The 23,914-nt window shown below is 39.0% G+C and overlaps 1 protein-coding gene across 3 annotated transcripts in view; it reads left to right on the top strand.

Annotated features, from left to right (window-relative positions):
- Window positions 1–23,914, top strand: part of CENPC (centromere protein C) — a 94,287-nt gene that overhangs the window by 49,981 nt on the left and 20,392 nt on the right. For all 3 annotated transcript variants that reach the window (XM_061420315.1, XM_061420317.1, XM_061420316.1), the window contains exons 10-12: window positions 3,347–3,611; window positions 14,729–14,872; window positions 16,018–16,100. In XM_061420315.1, coding sequence (XP_061276299.1) covers window positions 3,347–3,611; window positions 14,729–14,872; window positions 16,018–16,100 — 492 coding nt within the window. The remainder of the gene's footprint in view (window positions 1–3,346; window positions 3,612–14,728; window positions 14,873–16,017; window positions 16,101–23,914) is intronic.

The following is a 23,914-nucleotide window of genomic DNA, read 5'->3' as shown; positions in this document are numbered from 1 at the left end:
CCGGAATAAAAGGGTTAGCTCTAGATTGAAGCAAGGACATTATCATGTGAAAAGGTAAAGGCAGAGTACGTGGCAACACTTAGAAGTAGGTTGGTGGGGTTGATGGTGGGAGGATAAATGTTGAAGGTAAACTTTGAGTAGATTACTTTGTTTAGTTTCTTACTCTTTAAAATATGACTACCATTACTTCTACCTCATTAAGTTATAAGTATTAAATGGCATATATTTAGTATTAAAACGTTAAATACTACTGTTACTGCTTTGGAGAACTCATCTTTTTGCCTCAGGTTGCTGGAAACTGTACTATGGTAAATGAATGTGTAATTATATGGATTAATACAAATCTTACAAAGCTGGGATAAGCATGCTTGAGCTCCATAATTTACCAAAAAAGACTTGAAACATGTATTAGTCCTGAGACATGCTGGGATCAAGTAGGTGGTCACAAAAGTGGAGGAATGCTTACAGATCACCTGGTCCAAACTCCTTCATCTGATGGAAGAACAAACTAAGTCTGAAGCATAGAAAAGCAGCATACGTTCCCCTTAAGGTCAGAGACCTTTGTGCTAGGATTTGAAACAACAGAACCCATATTTCTTTACTCTTGATCAGCCTGTAGTTCACGCAAGAAACGTTTATTGTGTGCCCATGGTGTTAGGCTGGGCCAGGCAAATGAGCAACCTAGAATGGGAAATTTAAGAAGACTCTTGATCTTAGGGCTGTGTGACTGACTTGGAGTAAAGTGAAGTCAAAGTTGCTCAGTTGTGTCAGACACTTTGTGACCCCATGGACTATACAGTCCATGGAATTCTCCAGGCCAGAATACTGGAGTGGGTAGCCTTTCCCTTCTCCAGGGGATCTTCCCAACCTGGGAATGAACCCAGGTGTCCTGTATTGCAGATTCTTTACCAACTGACCTATCAGGGAAGCTCAACTTGGAGTAACCACCTTCTTAAATTTTACAGTCTAGTTAGAATTTTTATTTTTTTCTTTATGAGAATTTTTAAGATGTACCCTCTGATAATTATTTTGCAATATATGCTATGTAAGATTATTGTGTTTTGCACCTTAAACTTGCATGGTCAGTTATGATATATGTCAGTTATATATTGATATATAACTGATATCTGTCAGTTGTGTGTCAATAAAACTGGGAAAAATTATCTACCACCCTAGGCTACTCTTGCTTTACCACAATCCTGCCCCTGCTGTTAGACATTAGGAAATAAAGATAGGTCTTGGTCTAAATGATTGTCATTCTGCTGGAAGAGAGTGGTAAATAAACAATGAGCTGTATGTTGTTCAGTCGCTCATTCGTGTCTGACTCTTTGTGACCCCCTGGACTGCAACACACCAGGCTTCCCTGTCCTTCCCTGTCTCCCAGAGTTTGCTCAGACTTCTGTCTGTTGAGTTGATGATGCCATCCAACCATTTCATCCTCTGTCCCCTTCTCCTCCTGCCCTCTTTCACAGCATCAGGGTCTTTTCCAGTGAGTTGGCTCTTCGCATGTATCAAGATGTATGATAAACATTATCAAAGGACTGAGAAGGAGCTGCTTAATTTAGCCTTGGGGTGTAGGGAAGGCTTCCTGAAGATGGGATGATTAGGAGCAAGCTAAGTGATTGGCTGTGGTGAGGAAAGAGGATGGAATGTTTGAAGCAGAAGTATGTGTAGAGATCTGGTGCTGAGAGTTTAACCTTTTAAAATTGTTTTGTCAAAATTACCTAGGGGAGTTGTTAAAACATAAATTACAGGATCTTACTCTGAAAATTTTGATTTAGTAGGTCTGAGCTAAGGCCTGAGAATTTGCATTTCAAACAGATTCCCAGGTGATGCTGGACTACTATTTGAGATCAGTGCTTTGGAAGAATGAAAATAGTTCAGTACTGCTGCCTTTTTTGATTTGTCTGTTTGGAGAAGAGTGTTGAGTTACGCTTAATGAAAAAGCACTTAGATGTAGTAATAAATTAGAATTAAACATATTTGGGGATTCCCTGATGGCTCAGACAGTAAAGCATCTGACCACAATGCGGGAGACCCGGGTTTGATCCCCAGGTCAGGATGATCCCCTGGAGAAGGAAATGGCAACCCACTCCAGTACTCTTGCCTAGAAAATTCCATGGATGGAGGGAGCCTGGTGGGCTACAGTCCATAGGGTCATAAAGAGTCCAACACGACTGAGCAACTTTTCACTCACTTTGACTCAAACATATTTGAACTTAATCCTTAAACTATGGGTAATCACTAAAAAATTTTAACCAGATTGTAGTGGTTCAACTTATGTTTTCTAAGGATGATTCTTAAAACAGTGTAAAGGATGGATTGAAGAATGGCAAGGGTAGAGAAAGGATATCAGTTTAGAGGCTGTTTTAAGGATCCAGATAAGAAATGATAAAGGTCCCTGCTAATGACAAGCAGCAGAGCTTAAAAGAAAAGGATTTGAGAACCATTCTTCCCTTGTGGCCCAGCGGTAAAGAATCTCCCCTTCAATGTTGGAGACCCAGGTTCGATCCCTGGGTTGGGAAGATCCCCTGGAGAAGGAAATGGCAAGCCACTCCAGTATTCTTGCCTGGAAAATCCCATGGCTGAAAGAACCTGGTGGGCTATAGTCCATGGGGTGACAAGAATTGGACATGGCTGAGCGACTTCAATTCAAAAGAAAGTATAGTGATAGGATTTAGGATTGCTTGTGGTTGGGGGCAGGAGACTCAGATGATTTATATATCTGAGGTAGTGACACTTTTCATTAAGATAGGAAATAAAACTAGAGTGGCAGATTTGGGGGAGAGTGGTAGGTCAATATTATAGATATCAGCATGTAGATAATAATTATATCAGAATATAGATAGTAATTAAAGTTCTGTATAGATAGATCCTTCAAAAAAAGTACACAGAGAGTGAGAAGATGAAACTGGGACCTTGGGGAAATACCAGGATGTTATTATAGTGGGCAGAGCCAAAGAGGATGGTTTTGAAAATTTGTGATCGTTTTAAAAGATTTGGTCCATGTATCTGTAAATTGCAAGCAGATCAGGCCTGTCAGTTCTAAAGGAAATCAACCTCGAATATTCATTGATGCTAGGCCACCTGGTGCAAAGAGCCAACTCACTGGAAAAGACCCTGATCTTGGGAAGAGTCAGGCATGACTTAGAGACTAACAACAACAACAACAATCTATAAAGTGAAGAGCTGAATAGTTTATGAATTTAACTTGAAAACAAATGTAGATTACTATGAGATTGGGGTGCATGTATATGTTTATATGAAAAATATAAATAATACTGATATTTTTGTGAGCCAGATAATCAAACGTATGCTCACTTTACGTTATCATTTAATCCTGTAGGTTCTTTTTCTAGTAATTCTTCAGTAAGAAATGAACTGTCAGTGTATCATAACAGTAGACAAAAACCACCTGCTGAAAAAACAAAGCAGTCATCTAAGAATATTGGAAAAAAAGCTGTTCCATATAAAAAGCAGAAGAGAGCTAATGAAGGCAGCTCAGAAGCACAGAAGGTTTCATGTGCTAAAGATTCTGGTGGTTCCCAGAATGAATCATTGGGAAGCAATGAAGCAGACCTGGCTAAGAAGAAAAATCCTAATCCTTCTGGGTAATGTCTCTTATATGTACAAAGTAATTATTTTTGTTCAACACTTAATAAATGTCTCTGTTATTTAATCATTTATAGAAAGCAGTATTAGCATAAAGGAGTCTACAGTCTGACAGACCTGGTAGTAAATCCATGGTGTGCCATTAGCTGGGTGACCCCGGAGGCTAAATAGTACTCTGAATTTGTTTACTCATATTAAAATGGGGAATAATACATAGCACACGAGGTATGATGATAAATTTAATAAGGTAGGTGTTATTGTCAGCTGCTGCTGCTACTGCTGCTAAGTCACTTCAGTCGTGTCCGACTCTGTGCAACCCCAGAGACGGCAGCCCACCAGGCTCCCCCATCCCTGGGATTCTCCAGGCAAGAACACTGGAGTGGGTTGCCATTTCCTTCTCCAATGCATGAAAGTGAAACATGAAAGTGAAGTCGCTTAGTTGTGTCAGACTCTTAGCGACCCCATGGACTGCAGCCTACCAGGTTCCTCCACCCATGGGAGTTTCCAGGCAAGAGTACTGGAGTGGGGTGCCATTGTCAGCTTACAATCCCTTTTTTTAAATTGTGATAAAGACATAAAATTTATCATCTTGATCATTAAATTTTTTTAAAGATTTATTTATTTGGCTGCATTGGGTCTTAGTTGTGGCACGGGGGTGTTTTGTCATATCTTCTTTACATCAAAGTTGTGGTGTACAGACTTTCTAGGTGTGGCATGTGGGCTCAGTAGTTATGGTGCTTTGGCTTAGTTACTCTGCAAGATGTGGGATATTAGTGCTGCAACCAGGGATTGAACCCATGTCCCCTGCATTGCAAGTTGGATTCTTAACCACTGGACCACCAGGGAAGTCCCCATCTTGTTTTTGAGTGTATCATTTGAGTTGCTTTCTTTTTTATTTTCTTTAATTAATTAATTAATTAATTTTTGGCTGTGGTGGGTCTTAGCTCTGTGTGTGGGCTTTTTCTAGTTGCGGCAAACAGGGACAACTACTCTCTAGTTGCCGTGCACACATGTCTCATTGTGGTGGCTTCTCTTGTTGCAGAACACCTCGTCTAGGATGAGCAGGCTTCAGTAGTTGTGGCTTTTGGGTTCTACAACGCAGGCTCAGTAGTTCTGGTGCAAGGTCTTAGTTGTCCTGCATCATGTGGAATCTTGCCAGATCAGGGATTGAACCTATGTCCCCTGCTTTGGCAGACTGATTCTTAATCACTGGACCACTAGGGAAGTCCAAGTTGCTTTCTTTTAAGCGAGATTAATATAATTTTTGTAATTGGGAATGCATTAATTCCTTTCCCAATAAGATGGTAGTATTTAACATATTTTAGTGCTTATTATTATCAAGTGTTCACTAGATGCTTTCAATGAATTCTCATCAGTCCTGACAACCTAGTAAATACTGCTCTTAGGCATTTTTGCTTTTTGATATAGCATTTGCTTATTCATTCATTTAAAAAATACTTAATGCATATTATGTATGAGAAATTGCAGGTGCTGGGGATGTAGTGAATACATGATTAGAATACTCTAAAATACATTACTATATGACATTATGGTGCATACTATCTATAAATAGTTCACTGAGTTGTACGTTTACCCCCAATGATTTGCAGTGCTCCCTCTGTCTTATGTCAGACTTCATATTTAGAGTAACTTATTCTTTGTATTGGAAGAAGGCAATGGCAACCCACTCCAGTAATCTTGCCTGGCAAATCCCATGGACAGAGGAGCCTGGTGGAGTCAGACACGGCTGAGTGACTTCACTTTCACTTTTCACTTTCATGCATTGGAGAAGGAAATGACAACCCACTCTAGTATTCTTGCCTGGAGGATCCCAGGGACGGGGGAGTCTGGTCGGCTGCTGTCTATGGGGTCGCACAGAGTTGGACACGACTGAAGCGACTTAGCAGCAACATTCTTTAAATCATGTGGTTTTTGTTAAGAATCTTGAGAGGTTGAGAGGATAGGTATTAGCTCTATTTTTACATGTAAAGAAGGTACACTTATGATAAATAAGTGTACCTAGGTATTTTATTAGCCCAGTTTTTACTTGAATGTGTAAATAAATCACTGTTTTATTAAACAAAGCAGATAAGCCTTAGTTACAGGTTGAGAGAAATACTAAGGTATAAAAATAAAGTCTTATGTTGAGTTTCTGAATTTGATCTAGTATCCCTATCTCGGACATGGGGTTGGTCCTCCCGGCCACTGCCCCTGGCCTCAGGCGTCGGGGCGTGGGGTAGCTCCTCCCGTCCGCCGCCCCTGGCCAACCACTGGCCAGACAGCATCCAACAGAAGATGGCGCAGAAGCAAATTCGTCGCCTGTCAACTTTACCACCTGGGGGCCTGGGTGCCGAGGGAGGCAGGAGGGCCTAGAGGAGCTATCCCACGTTGAAGGTCAGGAAGGGCGGCAGTGAGGAGATACCCCTCGTCCAAAGTAAGGAGCAATGGCTGTGCTTTGCTGGAGCAGCCGTGAAGAGAGATACCCCACGCCCAAGGTAAGAGAAACCCAATTAAGACGGTAGGTGTTGCAAGAGGGCATCAGAGGGCAGACACACTGAAACCATACTCACAGAAAACTAGTCAGTCTAATCACACTAGGACCACAGCCTTGTCTAACTCAGTGAAACTAAGCCATGCCCATGGGGCAACCCAAGATGGGCAGGTCATGGTGGAGAGATCTGACAGAATGTGGTCCACTGGAGAAGGGAATGGCAAACCACTTCAGTATTCTTGCCTTGAGAACCCATGAACAGTATGAAAAGGCAAAATGATAGGATACTGAAAGAGAAACTCCCCAGGTCACTAGGTACCCAATATGCTACTGGAGATCAGTGGACAAATAACTCCAGAAAGAATGAAGGGATGGAGCCAAAGCAAAAACAATACCCAGCTGTGGATGTGACTGGTGATAGAAACAAGGTTCAATGATGTAAAGAGCAATATTGCATAGGAACCTGGAATGTTAGGTCCATGAATCAAGGCAAATTGGAAGTGGTCAAACAAGAGGTGGCAAGAGTGAATGTCAACATTCTAGGAATCAGCGAACTGAAATGAACTGGAATGGGTGAGTTTAACTCAGATGACCGTTATATCTACTACTGTGGGCAGGAATCCCTCAGAAGAAATGAGTAGCCATCACGGTCAACAGAAGAGTCCGAAATGCAGTACTTGGATGCATTCTCAAAAACGACAGAATGATCTCTGTTCATTTCCAAGGCAAACCATTCAATATAACAGTAATCCAAGTCTATGCCCCAACCAGTAACGCTGAAGAAGCTGAAGTTGAACGGTTCTATGAAGACCTACAAGACCTTTTAAAACTAACACCCAAAACAGATGTCCTTTTCATTATAGGGGACTGGAATGCAAAAGTAGGAAGTCAAGAAACACCTGGAGTAACAGGCAAATTTGGCCTTGGAATACGGAATGAAGCAGGGCAAAGACTAATAGAGTTTTGCCAAGAAAATGCACTGGTCATAACAAACACCCTCTTCCAACAACACAAGAGAAGACTCTATGCATGGAGATCATCAGATGGTCAGCACCGAAATCAGATTGATTATATTCTTTGCAGCCAAAGATGGAGAAGCTCTATACAGTCAGCAAAAACAAGACCAGGAGCTGACTGTGGCTCAGACCATGAACTCCTTATTGCCAAATTCAGACTTCAATTGAAGAAAGTGGGGGAAACCACTGGACCATTCAGTTATGACCTAAATCAAATCCCTTATGATGATACAGTAGAAGTGAGGAATAGATTTAAGGGCCTAGATCTGATAGATAGAGTGCCTGATGAACCATGGAATGAGGTTTGTGACATTGTACAGGAGACAGGGATCAAGACCATCCCCATGGAAAAGAAATGCAAAAAAGCAAAATGGCTGTCTGGGGAGGCCTTACCAATAGCTGTGAAAAGAAGAGAAGCGAAAAGCAAAGGAGAAAAGGAAAGATATAAGCATCTGAATGCAGAGTTCCAAAGAATAGCAAGAAGAGATAAGAAAGCCTTCTTCAGCGATCGATGCAAAGAAATAGAGGAAAACAACAGAATGGGAAAGACTAGAGATCTCTTCAAGAAAATCAGAGATACCAAAGGAACATTTCATGCAAAGATGGGCTCGATAAAGGACAGAAATGATATGGACCTAACAGAAGCAGAAAATATTAAAAAGAGATGGCAAGAATACACAGAAGAACTGTACAAAAAAGATCTTCACCCAGATAATCACGATGGTGTAATCACTGAGCTAGAGCCAGACATCCTGGAATGTGAAGTCAAGTGGGCCTAGAAAGCATCACTATGAACAAAGCTAGTGGAGGTGATAGAATTCCAGTTGAGCTATTCCAAATTCTGAAAGATGATGCTGTGCAAGTGCTGCATTCAATATGCCAGCAAATTTGGAAAACTCAGCAGTGGCTACAGGACTGGAAAGGTCAGTTTTCATTCCAATCCCAGAGAAAGGCAATGCCAAAGAATGCTCAAACTACTGCACAGTTGCACTCACCTCACACGCTAGTAAGGAAATGCTCAAAATTCTCCAAGCCAGGCTTCAGCAATATGTGAACTGTGTGATGTTCAAGCTGGTTTTAGAAAAGGCAGAGGAACCAGAGATCAAATTGCCAACATCCGCTGGATCATGGAAAAAGCAAGAGAGTTCCAGAAAAACTCTATTTCTGCTTTATTGACTTATGCCAAAGCCTTTGACTCTGTGGATCACAATAAACTGTGGACAATTCTGAAAGAGGTGGGAATACCAGACCACCTGACCTGCCTCTTGAGAAATTTGTATGCAGGTCAGGAAGCAACAGTTAAAACTGGACATGGAACAACAGACTGATTTCCAAATAGGAAAAGGAGTACGTCAAGGCTGTATATTGTCACCCTGCTTATTTAACTTCTATGCAGAGTACATCATGAGAAATGCTGGACTGGAAGAAACACAAACTGGAATCAAGATTGCTGGGAGAAATATCAGTAACCTCAGATATGCAGATGACACCACCCTTATGACAGAAAGTGAAGAGGAACTCAAAAGCCTCTTGATGAAAGTGAAAGTGGAGAGTGAAAAAGCTGGCTTAAAGCTCAACATTCAGAAAACGAAGATCATGGCATCCGGTCCCATCACTTCATGGGAAATAGATGGGGAAACAGTGGAAACAGTGTCAGACTTTATTTTTCTGGGCTCCAATTCACTGCAGATGGTGACTGCAGCCATGAAATTAAAAGACGCTTACTCCTTGGAAGGAAAGTTATGACCAACCTAGATAGCATATTCAAAAGCAGAGACATTACTTTGCCAACAAAGGTTCGTCTAATCAAGGCTATGGTTTTTCCTGTGGTCATGTATGGATGTGAGTGTTGGACTGTGAAGAAGTCTGAGCGCCAAAGAATTGATGCTTTTGAAGTGTGGTGGTGGAGAGGACTCTTGAGAGTCCCTTGGATTGCAAGGAGATCCAACCAGTCCATTCTGAAGGCTATCAGCCCTGGGATTTCTTTGGAAGGAATGATGCTGAAGCTGAAACTCCAGTACTTTGGCCACGTCATGCGAAGAGTTGACTCACTGGAAAAGACTGATGCTGGGAGGGATTGGGGGCAAGAGGAGAAGGGGATGACAGAGGATGAGATGGCTGGATGGCATCACCGACTCGATGGACGTGAGTCTCAGTGAACTCCGGGAGTTGATGATGGACAGGGAGGCCTGGCGAGCTGCGATTCATGGGATCACAAAGAGTCGGACACGACTGAGTGACTTATCTGATCTGATCCCTATCTTACACATAATGGGACTATTTAGAAACATCCAAAGTTGATAGTTATTACAGTATCTGCTTAGGATACCTGTTGGGTATCTGGGTTCATAGAAAGGAAGATCTTTGAGACATTTGTATAGTCTACTTACTACGTGTAGAAGATCAAACATGTAATTGTCTTGATATTTTACTCGTCCTAATGTGACATGTCCTGTGGACAGAGAAGCCTGGTGGGCTATAATGCATGGGGTCACGATAGAGTCAGACGGGACTTAGCACCTAAACAACAATAAACATATGTCTCAGCACTTTCACTTGTACACAGATGTTTTTATCAGCATTATTCATAATAATCAAAAGGTTGTTTCCCAGATGTCCAGCAATGGATGAATGGATAATCAAAATATAACATAATGTGCTTCAAAGAACATCATCAAGAAAGCAAGAATCCAGGAGTTGTCATTTCCTTCTCCAGGGGATCTTCCCAACCCAGGGATTAAACTCAGTCTCCTGCATTGCAGGCATATTCTTTACCACTGAGCCACTAGAGAAGCCCGAGTCATATGATAACTTTACATTAATCCTTTGAGGAACTGCAGAATCATTTTCCAAAGCATCTGCACTATTTCATATTCCTATCAGTAGTTGACTTCAGTGACTCCACATCTTTGTCAACATTTGTTGGCTTTTTGATTCTAGCCATCCTAATAGGTATGAAGTTGTATCTCATTGTGATTTTTATTTGCATTCTGTGAAGACTAAGATCCTTTGTGGATTTTTAATTGGATTGCCATTTTTTTAACTGAATTGTATTGAGAGATCTTTATTTATTCCAGATATAAGTTTCTTTTCAAATAAGTCATATTTGGTAATCTCTCATCCTTTGGGTTGTCTCATTTTCTTCATGGTGTTCTTTGAAGCATGAAAGTTGTTTTTTTCTTTTTAATTTTAATTTTTTAATTTATGGAAGTATGCTAACACATTTACAGAAAACTTAGAAAATATAGAACAAGGTTACATACAGTTCCACTATATATTATAATTTTTTTAAGTAGATAAATTAAGATTTTTAGTTGGCATTTCAATAAAAACTCAAAAATTAATAGAATGAGTATACAGAGAAGAAGGATATAGTAGACCTGAAAACCACTGTGAACCAATTTAACATAATTAAGATTTATGCAATTTTCACACAACAGCAGGATATAAATTCTATTCAAGTTCCTATAGGCTGTAAACTAGGAGATACAGGAACATATCCAGGGATGTTCAAAAATTGAACAGTGCAAAAATTTCATGGTCTGAAGGATTGAAATCATACAGTCTGTTCTTTTATTCCTGTGGAATTATGTTAGAAATCAATATCAAAAGATACTTGAAAATAACCCACATATCTTCAAGTATGATGTCACAAGTACAGTGTGACATTTAACCAAGAGAGATCTTCAACTTAGCCATTGAAAGCCTCAATGAAGTTAGACTGAAAAAAAACACAGAGGATGATTGGAGAGAAGAAAGCATTTGAATGGGAAATTAGTATAAAAATAAGAAATTCATGTTAAGGATACCTTAAACTTCCCTTGTGGGCTTCCCATGTGGCTCAGCTGGTAAAGAATCCACCTGCAATGCAGGAGACCTGGGTTTGATCCCTGGTTTGGGAAGATCCCCTGGAGAAGGGAAAGGCTACCCACTCCAATGTTCTGGCTTGGGAAATTCCGCGGACTGTATAGTCCATGGGGTCGCAAAGAGTTGGACACAACTGAGTGACTTTCATTCATTCATACTTTATACAGAATCCCATGTATTTGGAAATTAAATGTCCACTTTTAAATGATGAGTGTATCTAAAAGGCCATAACAAGGAAAATTAGGAAATATTTGTAATAGCATAAAAAAAGAGATTTTACCAGAATTTGTTGCATGCAGCTGAAGCTACTCAGTGCAATTAAATACAGTGTGGAGCCTTGAATAAGGTATGAAAACAAATAATGGGCAGTAGCAGAAAGTTTTGGATTTGAACAAAATCTGTACTTTAGTTAATAATACTGTATCACTTGTTAATTTCCTGTTTTTTTTAACAACATAGTATTTCTTTATATTCTCAGAATTAGATTAGAAGTTTCCATCCTCATTCAAAATTTTTTTCAAATCACTAAGATAATAAATTTTCTAGACTTTTAGCAGTAATACTAGATGCCAAAATACATGGAACTATATCAAAGTTTTGAGTGAATACAAATTAGAAATCTAGCATTCTGTTCATACTAAGTCAAACAAGTGGAATCAAAATGTCATAAATTTTTTTGGTTTGGCAAAAATTCATAAATTTTCTAAAATATATATATTATACATACTACACACACACACACACACACACAGAAGCTTTCCTACTACCAGAAGCACAAAAGTTTTTAATTTTGATAAAGTCCCACTTATCTATTTTGTCTGGTTGCTTTTGTTGCTATTGGTATTTTGGTGTCATATCTACGAATTCTTTGTCCAATTCAAGTTCATGAAGATTTACCCCCCCCCCCTTTTTTTTTAAAGAGTTTTGTAGTTTTAGCTCTTAAATTTAATTCTTTGATCCACTTTGAGTTAAGTTTTCTACATGCTGTAAAGAGTCCAACCCTGTTCTTTTGCATGAAACTATTCAGTTGTCCCATAACTGTTTGTTGAAAAGACATTTTTCTCCTATTGAATAGTCTTAGAACCCTTTTTGTAGATCAACTGATCATAGATGTATGGGCTTATTTCTGAGTTTTCAATTTTATTCCGTTGTCTACATATCAGTTGTTCTAGAACTACACTGTTTTGATAATCATTGGTTAGAGGTTAAGTTTTGAAATCGGGAAGTGTGAGTTTTCTTTTTAGGAATATTTTGGCTATTCTGAGTCTTGCAATTCTATATAAGTTTTAGAATCAGCATGTCAATTTCTGCAAAGATGTCAGAATTCTGATATAGATTGCTTTGAATCTTTTGGTTTAAGGAATATTGCTGTCTTAACAGTGTCTATTGATCCATGAACAGGGTTGTTTTTCCTATTAGTTAGATCTTTTTTAATTTCTCTCAACAGTGTTTTTGTAATATGTTATATTTTCTGTTGTTAATTTCATTCCTAAGTATCCCTTTTGATGCTGTTGTGAATGGAATTGCTTTTTAAATATTACTTTTGGATTGATCAGTGCAAATGTATAGAAATAAAATTGATATTTTTATGTTGATCTTTATCCTTCAATCTTGTTGAACTCATGTATTAGTTCTGATAGCTTTTAAAAATAGATTTTATAGGACTTTCTAAGTAAAAGATCATGAATGTCATTTGTGAATAGTGATAGTTTTACTTTTGTTTTCCAATCTGGATGCCTTTTCTTGCATTATAGCTCTGGCTAAAGTCTTTAATACTGGGCTCAGTAAGAGTGGCATGGTAGACGACTTTGTCTTGTTCTTAATCTTAACAGGAACGCAGCCAGTCTTTCACCATTCCATATGTTATTAGCTGTGGGGTTTTTGTAGATGTCCTTTTATCAGGTTGAGGAAGTTCCTTTTTATTCCTAGTTTGTTGAGTGTTTTTTATAGTGAAAAAATGTGTTTTGTCAAATGCTTTTTTTGGCATCAGTATATTGAGGTGACCATGTGATAGTTTTTTTTTTTATTATTGATAAAATGTACTACATTAATTGATTTTTGGCTTAAACCCAACATGCATCTCTGGTATAAATCCTATTTGATCATGACACATAATTCTGTTTTTATGTTGCTAGTATTTTGTTGAGGGGTTTTGTTTTCTTTTGGTCTGTAGTTTTCTTGTGATTTCTTTGTGCACCTTTGGTATCTGGATAACAATGACTTCATAAAATGAGTTGGGAAGTGCTTTTCTGTTTTTTTGAAAGAGTTTGTGAAGAAGTCATGTTAAGTCTTTGAATGGTGGTAGAATTCAGTGGTGAAATCATCTGGGCAGTTTTCTTTCTACTGATTTATTCTCTAAGTCTTTTGAAATTGATTATTTTTTTTATTGAATCAGTGTTGGCAATTCTTGTGTTTCTAGGAATTTGTCCATTTCACTCTAGTTATCTAATTTGTTGGTATACAGTTGTTTATAGTATTCTCTAACAATCCTTTTGTTTTGTTTTGTTTTGACTGATGGTAGGACCTGGAGGGAGACTAGAAACTCCAAAAATAAATTATCAAAGAATACTCAGAATTTTGCATGCTCTTTAGTTATGTTGCAGTTTTATCCTCACAAATGATAAAAATAAGCTGGTAGACTGAGTCAAGAAACAAAACATGGGATTTGTAAGGGAGATAGGAGAGAAGAGATTTATACAATCTAGGAATAATGTATCTTGTTTTCATGTATTTGCAGTAAGCTAAGTAGTTGGCAGCTACCAAAGAGGTGAGCCTACGTTCCTCTGAACAGTACTGTTTGTCAGGAGGCTGGGTAGAGATATCAAAGAAAACAGTTTCAGTTCTTTAAGGATTTTCAACAAAAGCTATGATTAACTACCTGATAGCTCAGTTGGTAAAGAATCCACCTGCAATGCAGGAGACCCCAGTTCTATTCCTGGCTTGGGAAGATCCGCTGGAGAAAGGATAGACTACCCACTTCAGTATTCTTGGGCTTCCCTTGTGGCTCAGCTGGTGAAGAATCCGCCTGCAGTGCAGGAGACCAGGTTTTGATCCCTGGGTTGGGAGGATCCCCTGGAGAAGGAAAAGGCTTCCTACTCTAGTATTCTGGCCTGGAGAATTCCATGGACATGGGATTGCAAAGAGTTGGACACCCCTGAGCGACTTTCATTTCACTTCCCTACGTCATAAGCTGCCTTTAGGTAATTACTCCCAGTTAGTCACTTCTAATGGCACCCCACTCCAGTACTCTTGCCTGGAAAATCCCATGGATGGAGGAGCTTGGTAGGCTACAGTCCATGGGGTTGCGAAGAGTCGGACACGACTGAGCGACTTCACTTTCAGTTTTCACTTTCATGCATTGGAGAAGGAAATGGCAACCCACTCCAGTGTTCTTGCCTGGAGAATCCCAGGGATAGGGAAGCCTGGTGGGTTTCCGTCTCTGGGGTTGCACAGAGTCGGACACGACTGAAGCTACTTAGCAGCAGCAGCAGCAGTAGCAGAAGTAACTTCTATCTTAGTTAGGTTAGGTCTTTATCATTTCTTTTATCAGAATTTTTTAAATTAAAGCTTTTAGTAGATTCTAAAATCAGATTTCCTTCCTGGACTAGTTGTGAAGTTTTAGGACCTGAACAAGATTACTTGATATTTGTGAGTATTGTATTGTCTGCCCACCTGTGTTATGTTTATGGAAGAACTAATTTTTGAAGAAATGTGAACAATTACAGACTTTTCATTTTCATAGCGATACAGGAAGCTCAAAGAATCAAGATACTATGGCTGCACAAAATGTTCATCGAAAGTCTCAAAAGAGTGTATATACATGCACGACACCAGCAAAGTCTAACTTGGATTCTGGAGAGCCTGGGACTTCAATTTTGGAAGGAAGGTATGCATGTGTCCTAAGGATAATAGGATTTACTCACTATATTGGTTACCCATTGACTGTAAGAAATTACTCCCAAAGGTTCATTTTAATTTTGTTAGTGCCTTGCAAACATTGTTTCACAGTTTCTGTGGTAGAAATCTGAGAGTGACTTAGCTGGCTAGTTCTGGCTCAGGGATTCTTATGAGGTATAGCAATCAAGATATCTATCTAGTTTGCAGTCCTTTGCCTGTTTAGAGCATAGAGGATCTACTTATTGAGTGGCTTGCTCACAGGTTATTAGCTGGAGGCTAGAGCTTCTTTGTCATGTGGCTGTCTCTATTGGTTTATTCAATAAGGCAGCTGGCTTCCCACAAAGCAGATGATCCAAGTGAAAGTGTGGCTGTGACAGAGGTCATAGTCTTTTAATGACCTAGTCTTTGAAGTCTTGGATTTTATTCTGTTTAGAAACAAGTCACTCAGTCTATGTCATACTCAGAAGGGAGTTAGAATTGGGCTATACATTTTGAAAGAAGCATTATCTAAGAATTTGTCGATGTATGTTTAAAGAGAGCATACTCAGCGAGTAAACCAAATTACCCTACTCATAATATCTGAAGTCATAAACGCTTTTTCAAAATGAAGGAATGGTAAATTATAGCAGATTTTCAGACTTTAAAGGAATAACTAAGATTTCTTTACTGTTTGAAAGCTCTTGACTACTAGGCCTGTCCTGGGTTCAAAATAGGAGGATGAGGATCTAGGACTGGGATAAACCAACTCATTTCTGAACAATTTTCAATTACTTGTTTTTGCCGGTAGTTTTAAAAAAAATTAAGATAAGCTGATTTATTTCTAATGATTTGATTTTTATCAAAGTGTGTTATTGAGCTAACTTAAATGTGTAACTCTGACTCATGAGTTAGTATAAAGGTTGTAAAATTCAGTGTTACTCTGTTTAAATCAAATGTGGGATTAAAGTGTAGATTTTTAAACTTTTTGTTTTATGAATCAAGTAGGTATACTCTTAACGTCCTTTAACATCACTAATGGTATTATAAGAAACAAAACATTTTGCAGTTTTAGGAGAAAAATGACCATAAAGATAGCTATATTAAATAGCTATATTACAAAAGCACAAATTTTGTGGTTTCCTTTTTTTCCTTAAGTGGACCTTTTCGGCTCAAGAATTATTTAACGTCTGGAAAGAACAATTCAGATGTGGATGATAATGTAGTTCAGGAAAATTTGAGTAAGTTATGATTTATTTTCTACTGTCTTGATTTTTATAGCATTATAAATATGGAGTAAGGTGTGCTGTGTTTTTTTTTTTTTAATATCTTTTATTTATTTATGTGGCTGAACTGGGTCTTAGTTGCAGCACGTGAACACTTAGTTGCAGTATGTGAGATCTAGTTCCCTGACCCGGGATTGAAGCTGGGCACCTTGGATTGGAAGCTGGACTCTTAGCCACTAACCACCAGGGAAGTCCCTGTGCTGTGTTTCATTTAAATTATCACCATTGACATTTTTATGGCAAAAATGTATTGACCTACCCTTAAGAGCCTTATTTTATGGTTAGAGATTTGTAAAACCTTACAACTGGGTGCGAGAGGGAGGGAGGGAAAGATAAAAAGAAAGAGTAAGATGAGTGACGGTCCTTTCTTTGAAGTAGGACATAATATAATTGGCATTTAAGGTGCCTACTCCAGTAGTTTAAAATGTCAGGCTGATAAGAGTATAAATGAAGCAAGATTCGCCATATATTGATGACTCCTGAAGCTAAATGTTGAAGTTTTAAAAATGCCTCTTTATAGTTTTATAATTTTTTATGCCCCTAAAGAATGTGCTTGACATATGATATATTATACTTTTTTTTTCTTTCCTACTTCACTAATTCTTTTTCCTTTTAAATAGTTTTTTCTCCCTCTGTTTAGATTTACTTTTATTATTTTTCTCTACTAAGTGGAATGCTTTTTATATTTATTTTTCTACTTTTTATTTGGTAAAGAGTTTGCATTTTCTGGAGTATAGTTTTAGTTAAAAAAAATTTTTTTTTAATAGAGTGTTTTTACTATTGTATACTCTAAATTTCAGTGGTGATTTTTCTTTGACCGAAATGTTTTTTAAAAGAGTACATTCATCAAGAGCTTGGTCTCCATAGTCAGGAACCTGGAAGTGAGTCTAGCTTTACCAATTAGCGATGTTGAGTAAGGTTTTTAAGTGTTCTTAGCTTCAGCTTCCTTATTTATAAAATGGTGATACCAATTCTCATCATATGAATTGATCCAAAGATGAATATACATTCTTTGCTTAGTTTCTTTTTTAATATATTATTTTATTTGGCTTTGTCGAGCCTTAGTTGCGGCACGTTGGATCTTCAAGTCATGGGTGATCTTTTGTTGTGGAACATGATCTCTGGTTGTGACCCATGGGCTCAGTAGTTGGGGTGTGAAGGCTTGTTGCTTTGCAATATATGGTATCTTAGATCTCTGACCAGGGTTTGAACCTGTATCCCCTGCCTAGGAAGGCAGATTCTGAACCACTGGATCACCACTAAGGGTCCTCTGCTTAGATTTAATACTGGTATATGTTGAATATGCAGTGTTCACTGTTATCCTAAGAAGTTGTGTTTTGTTTTTTTTGTTGTTGTTGTTTATAGTTTCTAGTTTTGATTCACTGTTCTAGATAACTTTGGCCTGTATTATTAATTCTTTGAATATGCTTAGAACACATAACTCATGGAAGAATTTCATAATTCTTCTGTGGATGCTTAAAAAAGATATTACTACTTTTTGTGTACACGCATGTGTGCTAAGTCTTCAGTTGTGTCTGATTCTTTGTGACTTTTTGGACTGTAGCCCACCAGGCTTCTCTGTCTGTGGATTCTCCAGGCAAGAATACTGGAGTGGGTTGCCTTGCCCTCTCCCAGGGCATCTTCCCAACCCAGGGATTGAACCCGCATCTGTTATGTCTCCTGCATTGGCAGGAGGGTTCTTTACCACTAGCGCCACCTGGGAAGCCCCTTTTTGTGTACAGATGTGGGTGAAAATATGTGTATACACTCATTATTAATGTAAATGAATATATATTTTAGTATACTTTGAATATTAAATACTTGAAATTCTTAAATATTTATGGAATATTATGGAATACTTACTGTACATTCTTCTATGGGAACAAGATATCAAAATTTGTGGTTTGTTGGGATACTGAGAGTAAGAAAATAAAGTACAGATTTTTGGAGTAGAAAATAGGAGTTAGATTTTTAGGTAGATGGGCAGAAGAAGTCTTACTGAAGAAGTGATAATTTGAGCAGAGATATGAGAAAGGTGAGAAATCAAATGATGCAGCTGTATGGGGAAATAGCGCTCCATGCAGATAGAAGATAAGGGCAAAGGTTTTGATGTGGTAAAGACTCAGTTCTGATTGAAAAACACCAAGGAGGCTGGGAAGGAGGGGGAGGAGGAAGAGAATGAAAGGAGAGAGTAGTAGGAGATGATGTCACAGAGGGAATAAGAATGAAAGATCTTATACAATGTTAAAGACTACCATAAGGATTTGGGCTTTATGCAGGAGTGTGGGAAGCCACTGGAGGATTTTGAGCAGAGGAGAGACGTGACTAACCTATAAGCAATCATTGTGGCTGCTGTAGACTACGTGTTGCTGCTGCTGCTGCTGCTAAGTCACTTCAGTCGTATCCGACTCTGTGCAACCCTATGGACTGCAGCCCACCAGGCTCCCCCGTCCCTGGGATTCTCCAGGCAAGAACACTGGCGTGGGTTGCCATTTCCTTCTCCAATGCATGAAAATGAAAAGTAAAAGTGAAGTCGCTCAGTCATGTCCGACTCTTTGAGACCCCATGGACTGAAGCCTACCAGGCTCCTCCACCCATGGGATTTTCCAGGCAAGAGTACTGGAGTGGGGTGCCATTGTCTTCTGAGAGACTACATGTTAGGGGTGAACTAATGAATTCAAGGAGTCAGGTGTAAGGTTGGAAGTAGGAAGACCAGTTGGTGAAACTTGTAATTCCTGTATGAGGTGGTAGCTTGGACTAGGGTGGTAGCAGTGGAAGGTGGAGAGAGCAGAAGTATGATTTTAGGTATTTTTGGTGGTAGAGTCAACATGATTTCCTGATGGATGGGATGTAGGGTGTATAAGAAAGTGAGGTGTCAAGGATAAAGAACTTTAAATTTTTGAGCCTGGACCCCTGAAAAAAAGACATCATTTCTTGATTTGGAGACCACTAGAGAAGGGGCAATGGCACCCCACTCCAGTACTCTTGCCTGGAAAATCTCATGGATGGAGGAGTCTGGTAGGCTGCAGTCCATGGGGTCGTTAAGAGTCAGACACGACTGAGCGACTTCACTTTTACTTTTCACTTTCATGCATTGGAGAAGGAAATGGCAATCCACTCCAGTATTCTTGCCTAGAGAATCCCAGGGATGGGGGAGCCTGGTGGGCTGCTGTCTATGGGGTCTCACAGAGTCGGACACGACTGAAGCAACTTAGCAGCAGCAGAAAAGGGGCAGATTAGGGCAGAGAACAATTGGATCTTAAATATGGACATTCTGTGTTTTATATTACTCTTATTCTTTGTATCCTTACCACTTGTGAGGTCCATTAAGGACTGCCAGAGTCTTTCCTTTGCAATGGTCTGTATGTCTCTGGCATTTCCTGCAGTCATTGCCATGTACATTTCAGTGTACTTTGTAGTCTTTTTGTTTTTCAATATTAACATTGGGCTTCCCTGCTTTCTTTTAGTTTGTTGTTTCTTAGATTTTCATTCTTCCTTTTACTTAACTTTTTTTCTGTTAGTATTTTTTTCCTTTAATAAATGTTTAATGAATATTCTTTGTTACTTCTTTGTAAAGTTGGTAGATAGTCTCACATGTGCTAGCAGGCAAGCACTCAGAAATTTTATTTTTTTAATACAACAAACAACTAGTCAAATAGTGAGTCTTGAGTCAGTCTTTTTTCCTTTAAGCTGTTTGGCTATTGCTCTTTTCCCCTCATGATAGCTAATGCTTATGAGTAGATATTTTAAATCAGCCTTACTTCTTTTTTCATTTGTAGATAACCTGTTTCTTTCATTTTCATGCTTATTAGGCTTTGTTAGTCTTTGAAATTCTGGAATTGCCTCTGTTTTTTTTTTCTCTTATACTTTTTTGGGAAATAATTTCAGATCTACTCAAATACCATATCCTCTTCATCCAGATTCCACAGTTGTCAACATTTTATATTTGTTTCATCTTCCTCTCTGTCACCTCTACATACATGTTTATATATGTTTATAGTCTTTCTCTGGACTGTTTGGGAGCAAGACACATACGTGTTATTATGTATGAGTATGCAGACATGATATAAGACAAGAACATAATCACTCTTCAGTGATCCAAGTCAGAAAATCACCATTAATATGACACTAGTCTTCCTTCATTGAGTCCATGCAGATTTCATTAGGAGTTTAATCAGTATTCCTTTTTCTCTCTGGTCAGGATCCATTCTAGGATCATGGGTTGTTTAGATTTCATGTCCCTTTGGTTTCCTTAAGATATAGTTCTTTAGGCTTCTTTTTTCCTGACCTTGACACTTTTTAAAGAGTACAAGCTTTTCATTCTTTAGCATGACCTTCAACCTGCTGCTGCTGCTAAGTCGTTTCAGTCATGTCCGACTCTGTGCGACCCCATAGACGACAGCCCACCAGGCTCCCCCGTCCCTGGGATTCTCCAGGCAAGAACACTGGAGTGGGTTGCCATTTCCTTCTCCAATGCATGAAAGTGAAAAGTGAAAGTGAAGTCAGTCGCTCAGTCGTGTCCGACTCTTTGAGACCCCATGGACTGAAGCCTACCAGGCTCCTCCATCCATGGTATTTTCCAGGCAAGAGTACTGGAGTGGGTTGCCATTGCCTTCTCTGACCTTCAACCAGAGTCTGTCTGACACTCCTTCATGATCAGATGTGAGCCATGCATATTTGACAGAAATGCTACAGAAATGATGCTTTTGTGCATCATGTTAGGAGGTATATAGTGATGACTCCAGAGAAGGCAATGGCAACCTACTCCAGTACTCTTTTGCCTGGAAAATCCCATGGATGGAGGAGCCTGGCAGGCTGCAATCCATGGGGTCATGAAAAGTCAGACACGACTGAGCGACTTCACTTTCACTTTTCACTTTCATGCATTGGAGAAGGAAATGGCAACCCACTCCATTGTTCTTGCCTGGAGAATCCCAGGGACGGTGGAGCCTGGTGGGCTGCCATCTATGGGGTTGCACAGAGTTGGACACAACTGAAGTGACTTAGCAGCAGCAGCAGCAGTGCTGACCTATCTTCTACTGATGATTTTAATCTTCATAACCTGTTCAAGATACTGCCTTCCAGCTTTCTCCACTTAGATAGGGTTTTTCTCTTTGGTGAAAAGTGAAAGTGAAGTCGCTCAGTCGTATCCGACTCTTTGTGACCCCATGGACTGTAGCCTATGAGGTTCCTCCGTCAATGGGATTTTCCAGGCAAGAGTACTGGAGTGAGGTGCCATTGCCTTATCCAGGGGATCTTCCCGACCCAGGGATTGAACCCGGGTCTCCTGCATTGCAGGCAGACGCTTGACCATCTGAGCCACCAGGGAAGCCCTTCTCTTTGGTAATTCATAAGTATTTTGTGGAATGATATTGTGATACTATTTAATAACTTGTCCTTTTCAAACTTCTACACCAATATTCATATCTTTTGAAAAATCCCACCTGAATTCACTAATGATGGTACCAAATTACTATTCTATATTTTCCTAATTATTTCTCTATTAGTTTGCATTTTAAACATTTATTCATTTTTCATTTATTTATATTATTACAGACTATTACTAGGTTCCTATTTTATTCAGTGGTTTGTAATCTTTATCATTTGTTCTTGTACTCAACTTGTACCAGATTTGGCTAGGAGGAAGCATCCTTTCAGCTGGTCCTTGTGATCTTTTGTTATGTTTTTATTTTTTTTTTTTAATGCTTTTATTTTTTAGCATAAGGTGTTCCAGACTCTTTTCCCTGTCTCTACTCTGGAACCAGTTATTTCTCCAAAGGAACCTGGTGGAGGGATGACATTTAGAAACTTAGATCTGGGTACCAGGTGTGCTCATTGTTACTGTGATATTACTGCTTCTAGGCTCTCAGTGGACTGAGATAGGCAATAGATACACACACATATATGTACACTGTACATACATAAGCATCTATATCTTTTTTGTATTTATTCAGGCAGTCTCTGGCTCTACTGCTCTTTGGTTTCATTGTGCTTCACGGATTTTGCATTTTTTGCAAATTGAGGTTTTATGGCAACTGCATATCAAACAAGTCTATTGGAACCATTTTTCCAGTGGCATTTGTTCACTTAGTGTATCTGTGTCACATTTTGATAATTCATGTGATATTTCATTATTATTATGGTGATCCGTGATCAGTGGTCTTTGTTACTATTGTAAAAAATTCTTACTTACTGAGGACTCAGGATGATGTTTAACATTTTTTTAGCAATAAGCTATTTAAAATACATTGACTTTTTTTAGATATAACACTTTACAGACTTAACAGACTACATTATAGTGTAAACATAATGTATTGGGAAACAAATATAGTGTATTGGGAAACAAATATTGGGGAAAAATAGTGTAAACATAATGTATTGGGAAACAAAAAATTCATGTGACTCGTTTTATTGCCAAATTCGTTTTATTGCAGTGGCTGGGTGGTAAAGAATCCGCATGCCAATGCAGAAGATGCAAGAGATGAGGGTCCAGTCCCTTGGTCGGGGAGATCCCCTGGAGAAGGATATGGCAACCCACTCCAGTACTCTTGCCTGGAGAATTCCATGGACAGAGGAGCCTGATGGGCTACAGTCCATGGAGTCGCAAAAAGTCGGACAGGACTGAGTCACTAAGCGTGCACTCACTGGAAGCATACTTTCAATATCTCTGAGGTGTGTCTGTATTTAAAAACCAGGCATGCACATCAGTACCTCCAATTCCAGTCCAACACATTTGACTTTTCCTTTTCCATTTTAATAAACCCTTTCTCAGAGATACTGAGAAGCCTGACTCCCATTATCTTCAGTATATTTGCTCATTTGCTTTGCTCCTTCTCTGGCCCCAACAGCTGCCTCCAAGGCAAACTGCTTTAGTAAATTTCCAAGAATTACTAGATTTCTACTTGTTCTAGTAGGAATTACATGGGAGACTGGGTTTTCTTTTTTCTTTTTGGTAATAGCTTTATTATGATAGGGCTTCCCTTGTGGCTTTATTAAGATAGGGCTCCCTTATTAAGATACACTTCACATACCATACAGTTAATCCATTTATAGTATATATAATTCAGTAATTTATAACTATCACCACAGTAGATTTGGACTCCCCTGATGGCTCAGTGGTAAAGAATCTGCCTGTGGATGTAGGAGATGCAGGAAATGCGAGTTTGATCCCTGGGTCAGGAATTTCCCCTAGAGAAGGAAATGGCAACCCATTCCAGTATTCTTGCCTGGGAAATCCCATGGACAGAGAAGCCTGATGGGCTACAGTCCATAAGGTTGTAAAGAGGTAGGCATGACAGAGCACACATGCAAAAAAAAAAAAAAAAAAAGGCAAAAAACCCAGTAAATATTAGAACATTTTCATGATCCCCAAAAAGAAGCCTTCTACTCTTTAGCTGGGAATAAAATGAAAGCTTAGACCTGCTTTTCAGGAAATGTATGCTATATAAAAATTGTATTAAAAATCTCTGGTAGTTCATTGTATGTTCAGTGTTATAGTTTCAGATTGATGCATAACTTACTGTCCAAATCTTAGTGCCTTAGTTTAACGATTTATCTCTCATAGTTCTGTGGGGTGACTTAGCTGGGCGATTCTCATTTTGGCTCTTTCATACATTTATAGTTAGATGCAAGCCACTGGGGCTGGAGTCATTTGAAAGATCAGCTGGGCTGGAAGTCCACTTATTTACTTATATATTTGGTACTCAGCTAGGGTGGCTGAAATAACTGAGGGTTGGCCAAGCATCTCTTTTCCTCCACTTGGCCTTTCC

Source organism: Bos javanicus, chromosome 6 (assembly GCF_032452875.1).
Source record: "Bos javanicus breed banteng chromosome 6, ARS-OSU_banteng_1.0, whole genome shotgun sequence".
Lineage (NCBI taxonomy): Eukaryota > Metazoa > Chordata > Mammalia > Artiodactyla > Bovidae > Bos > Bos javanicus.
The sequence above is the reverse complement of the archived record's forward strand: the minus strand, read 5'-3'. Positions and strand labels throughout refer to the sequence as shown.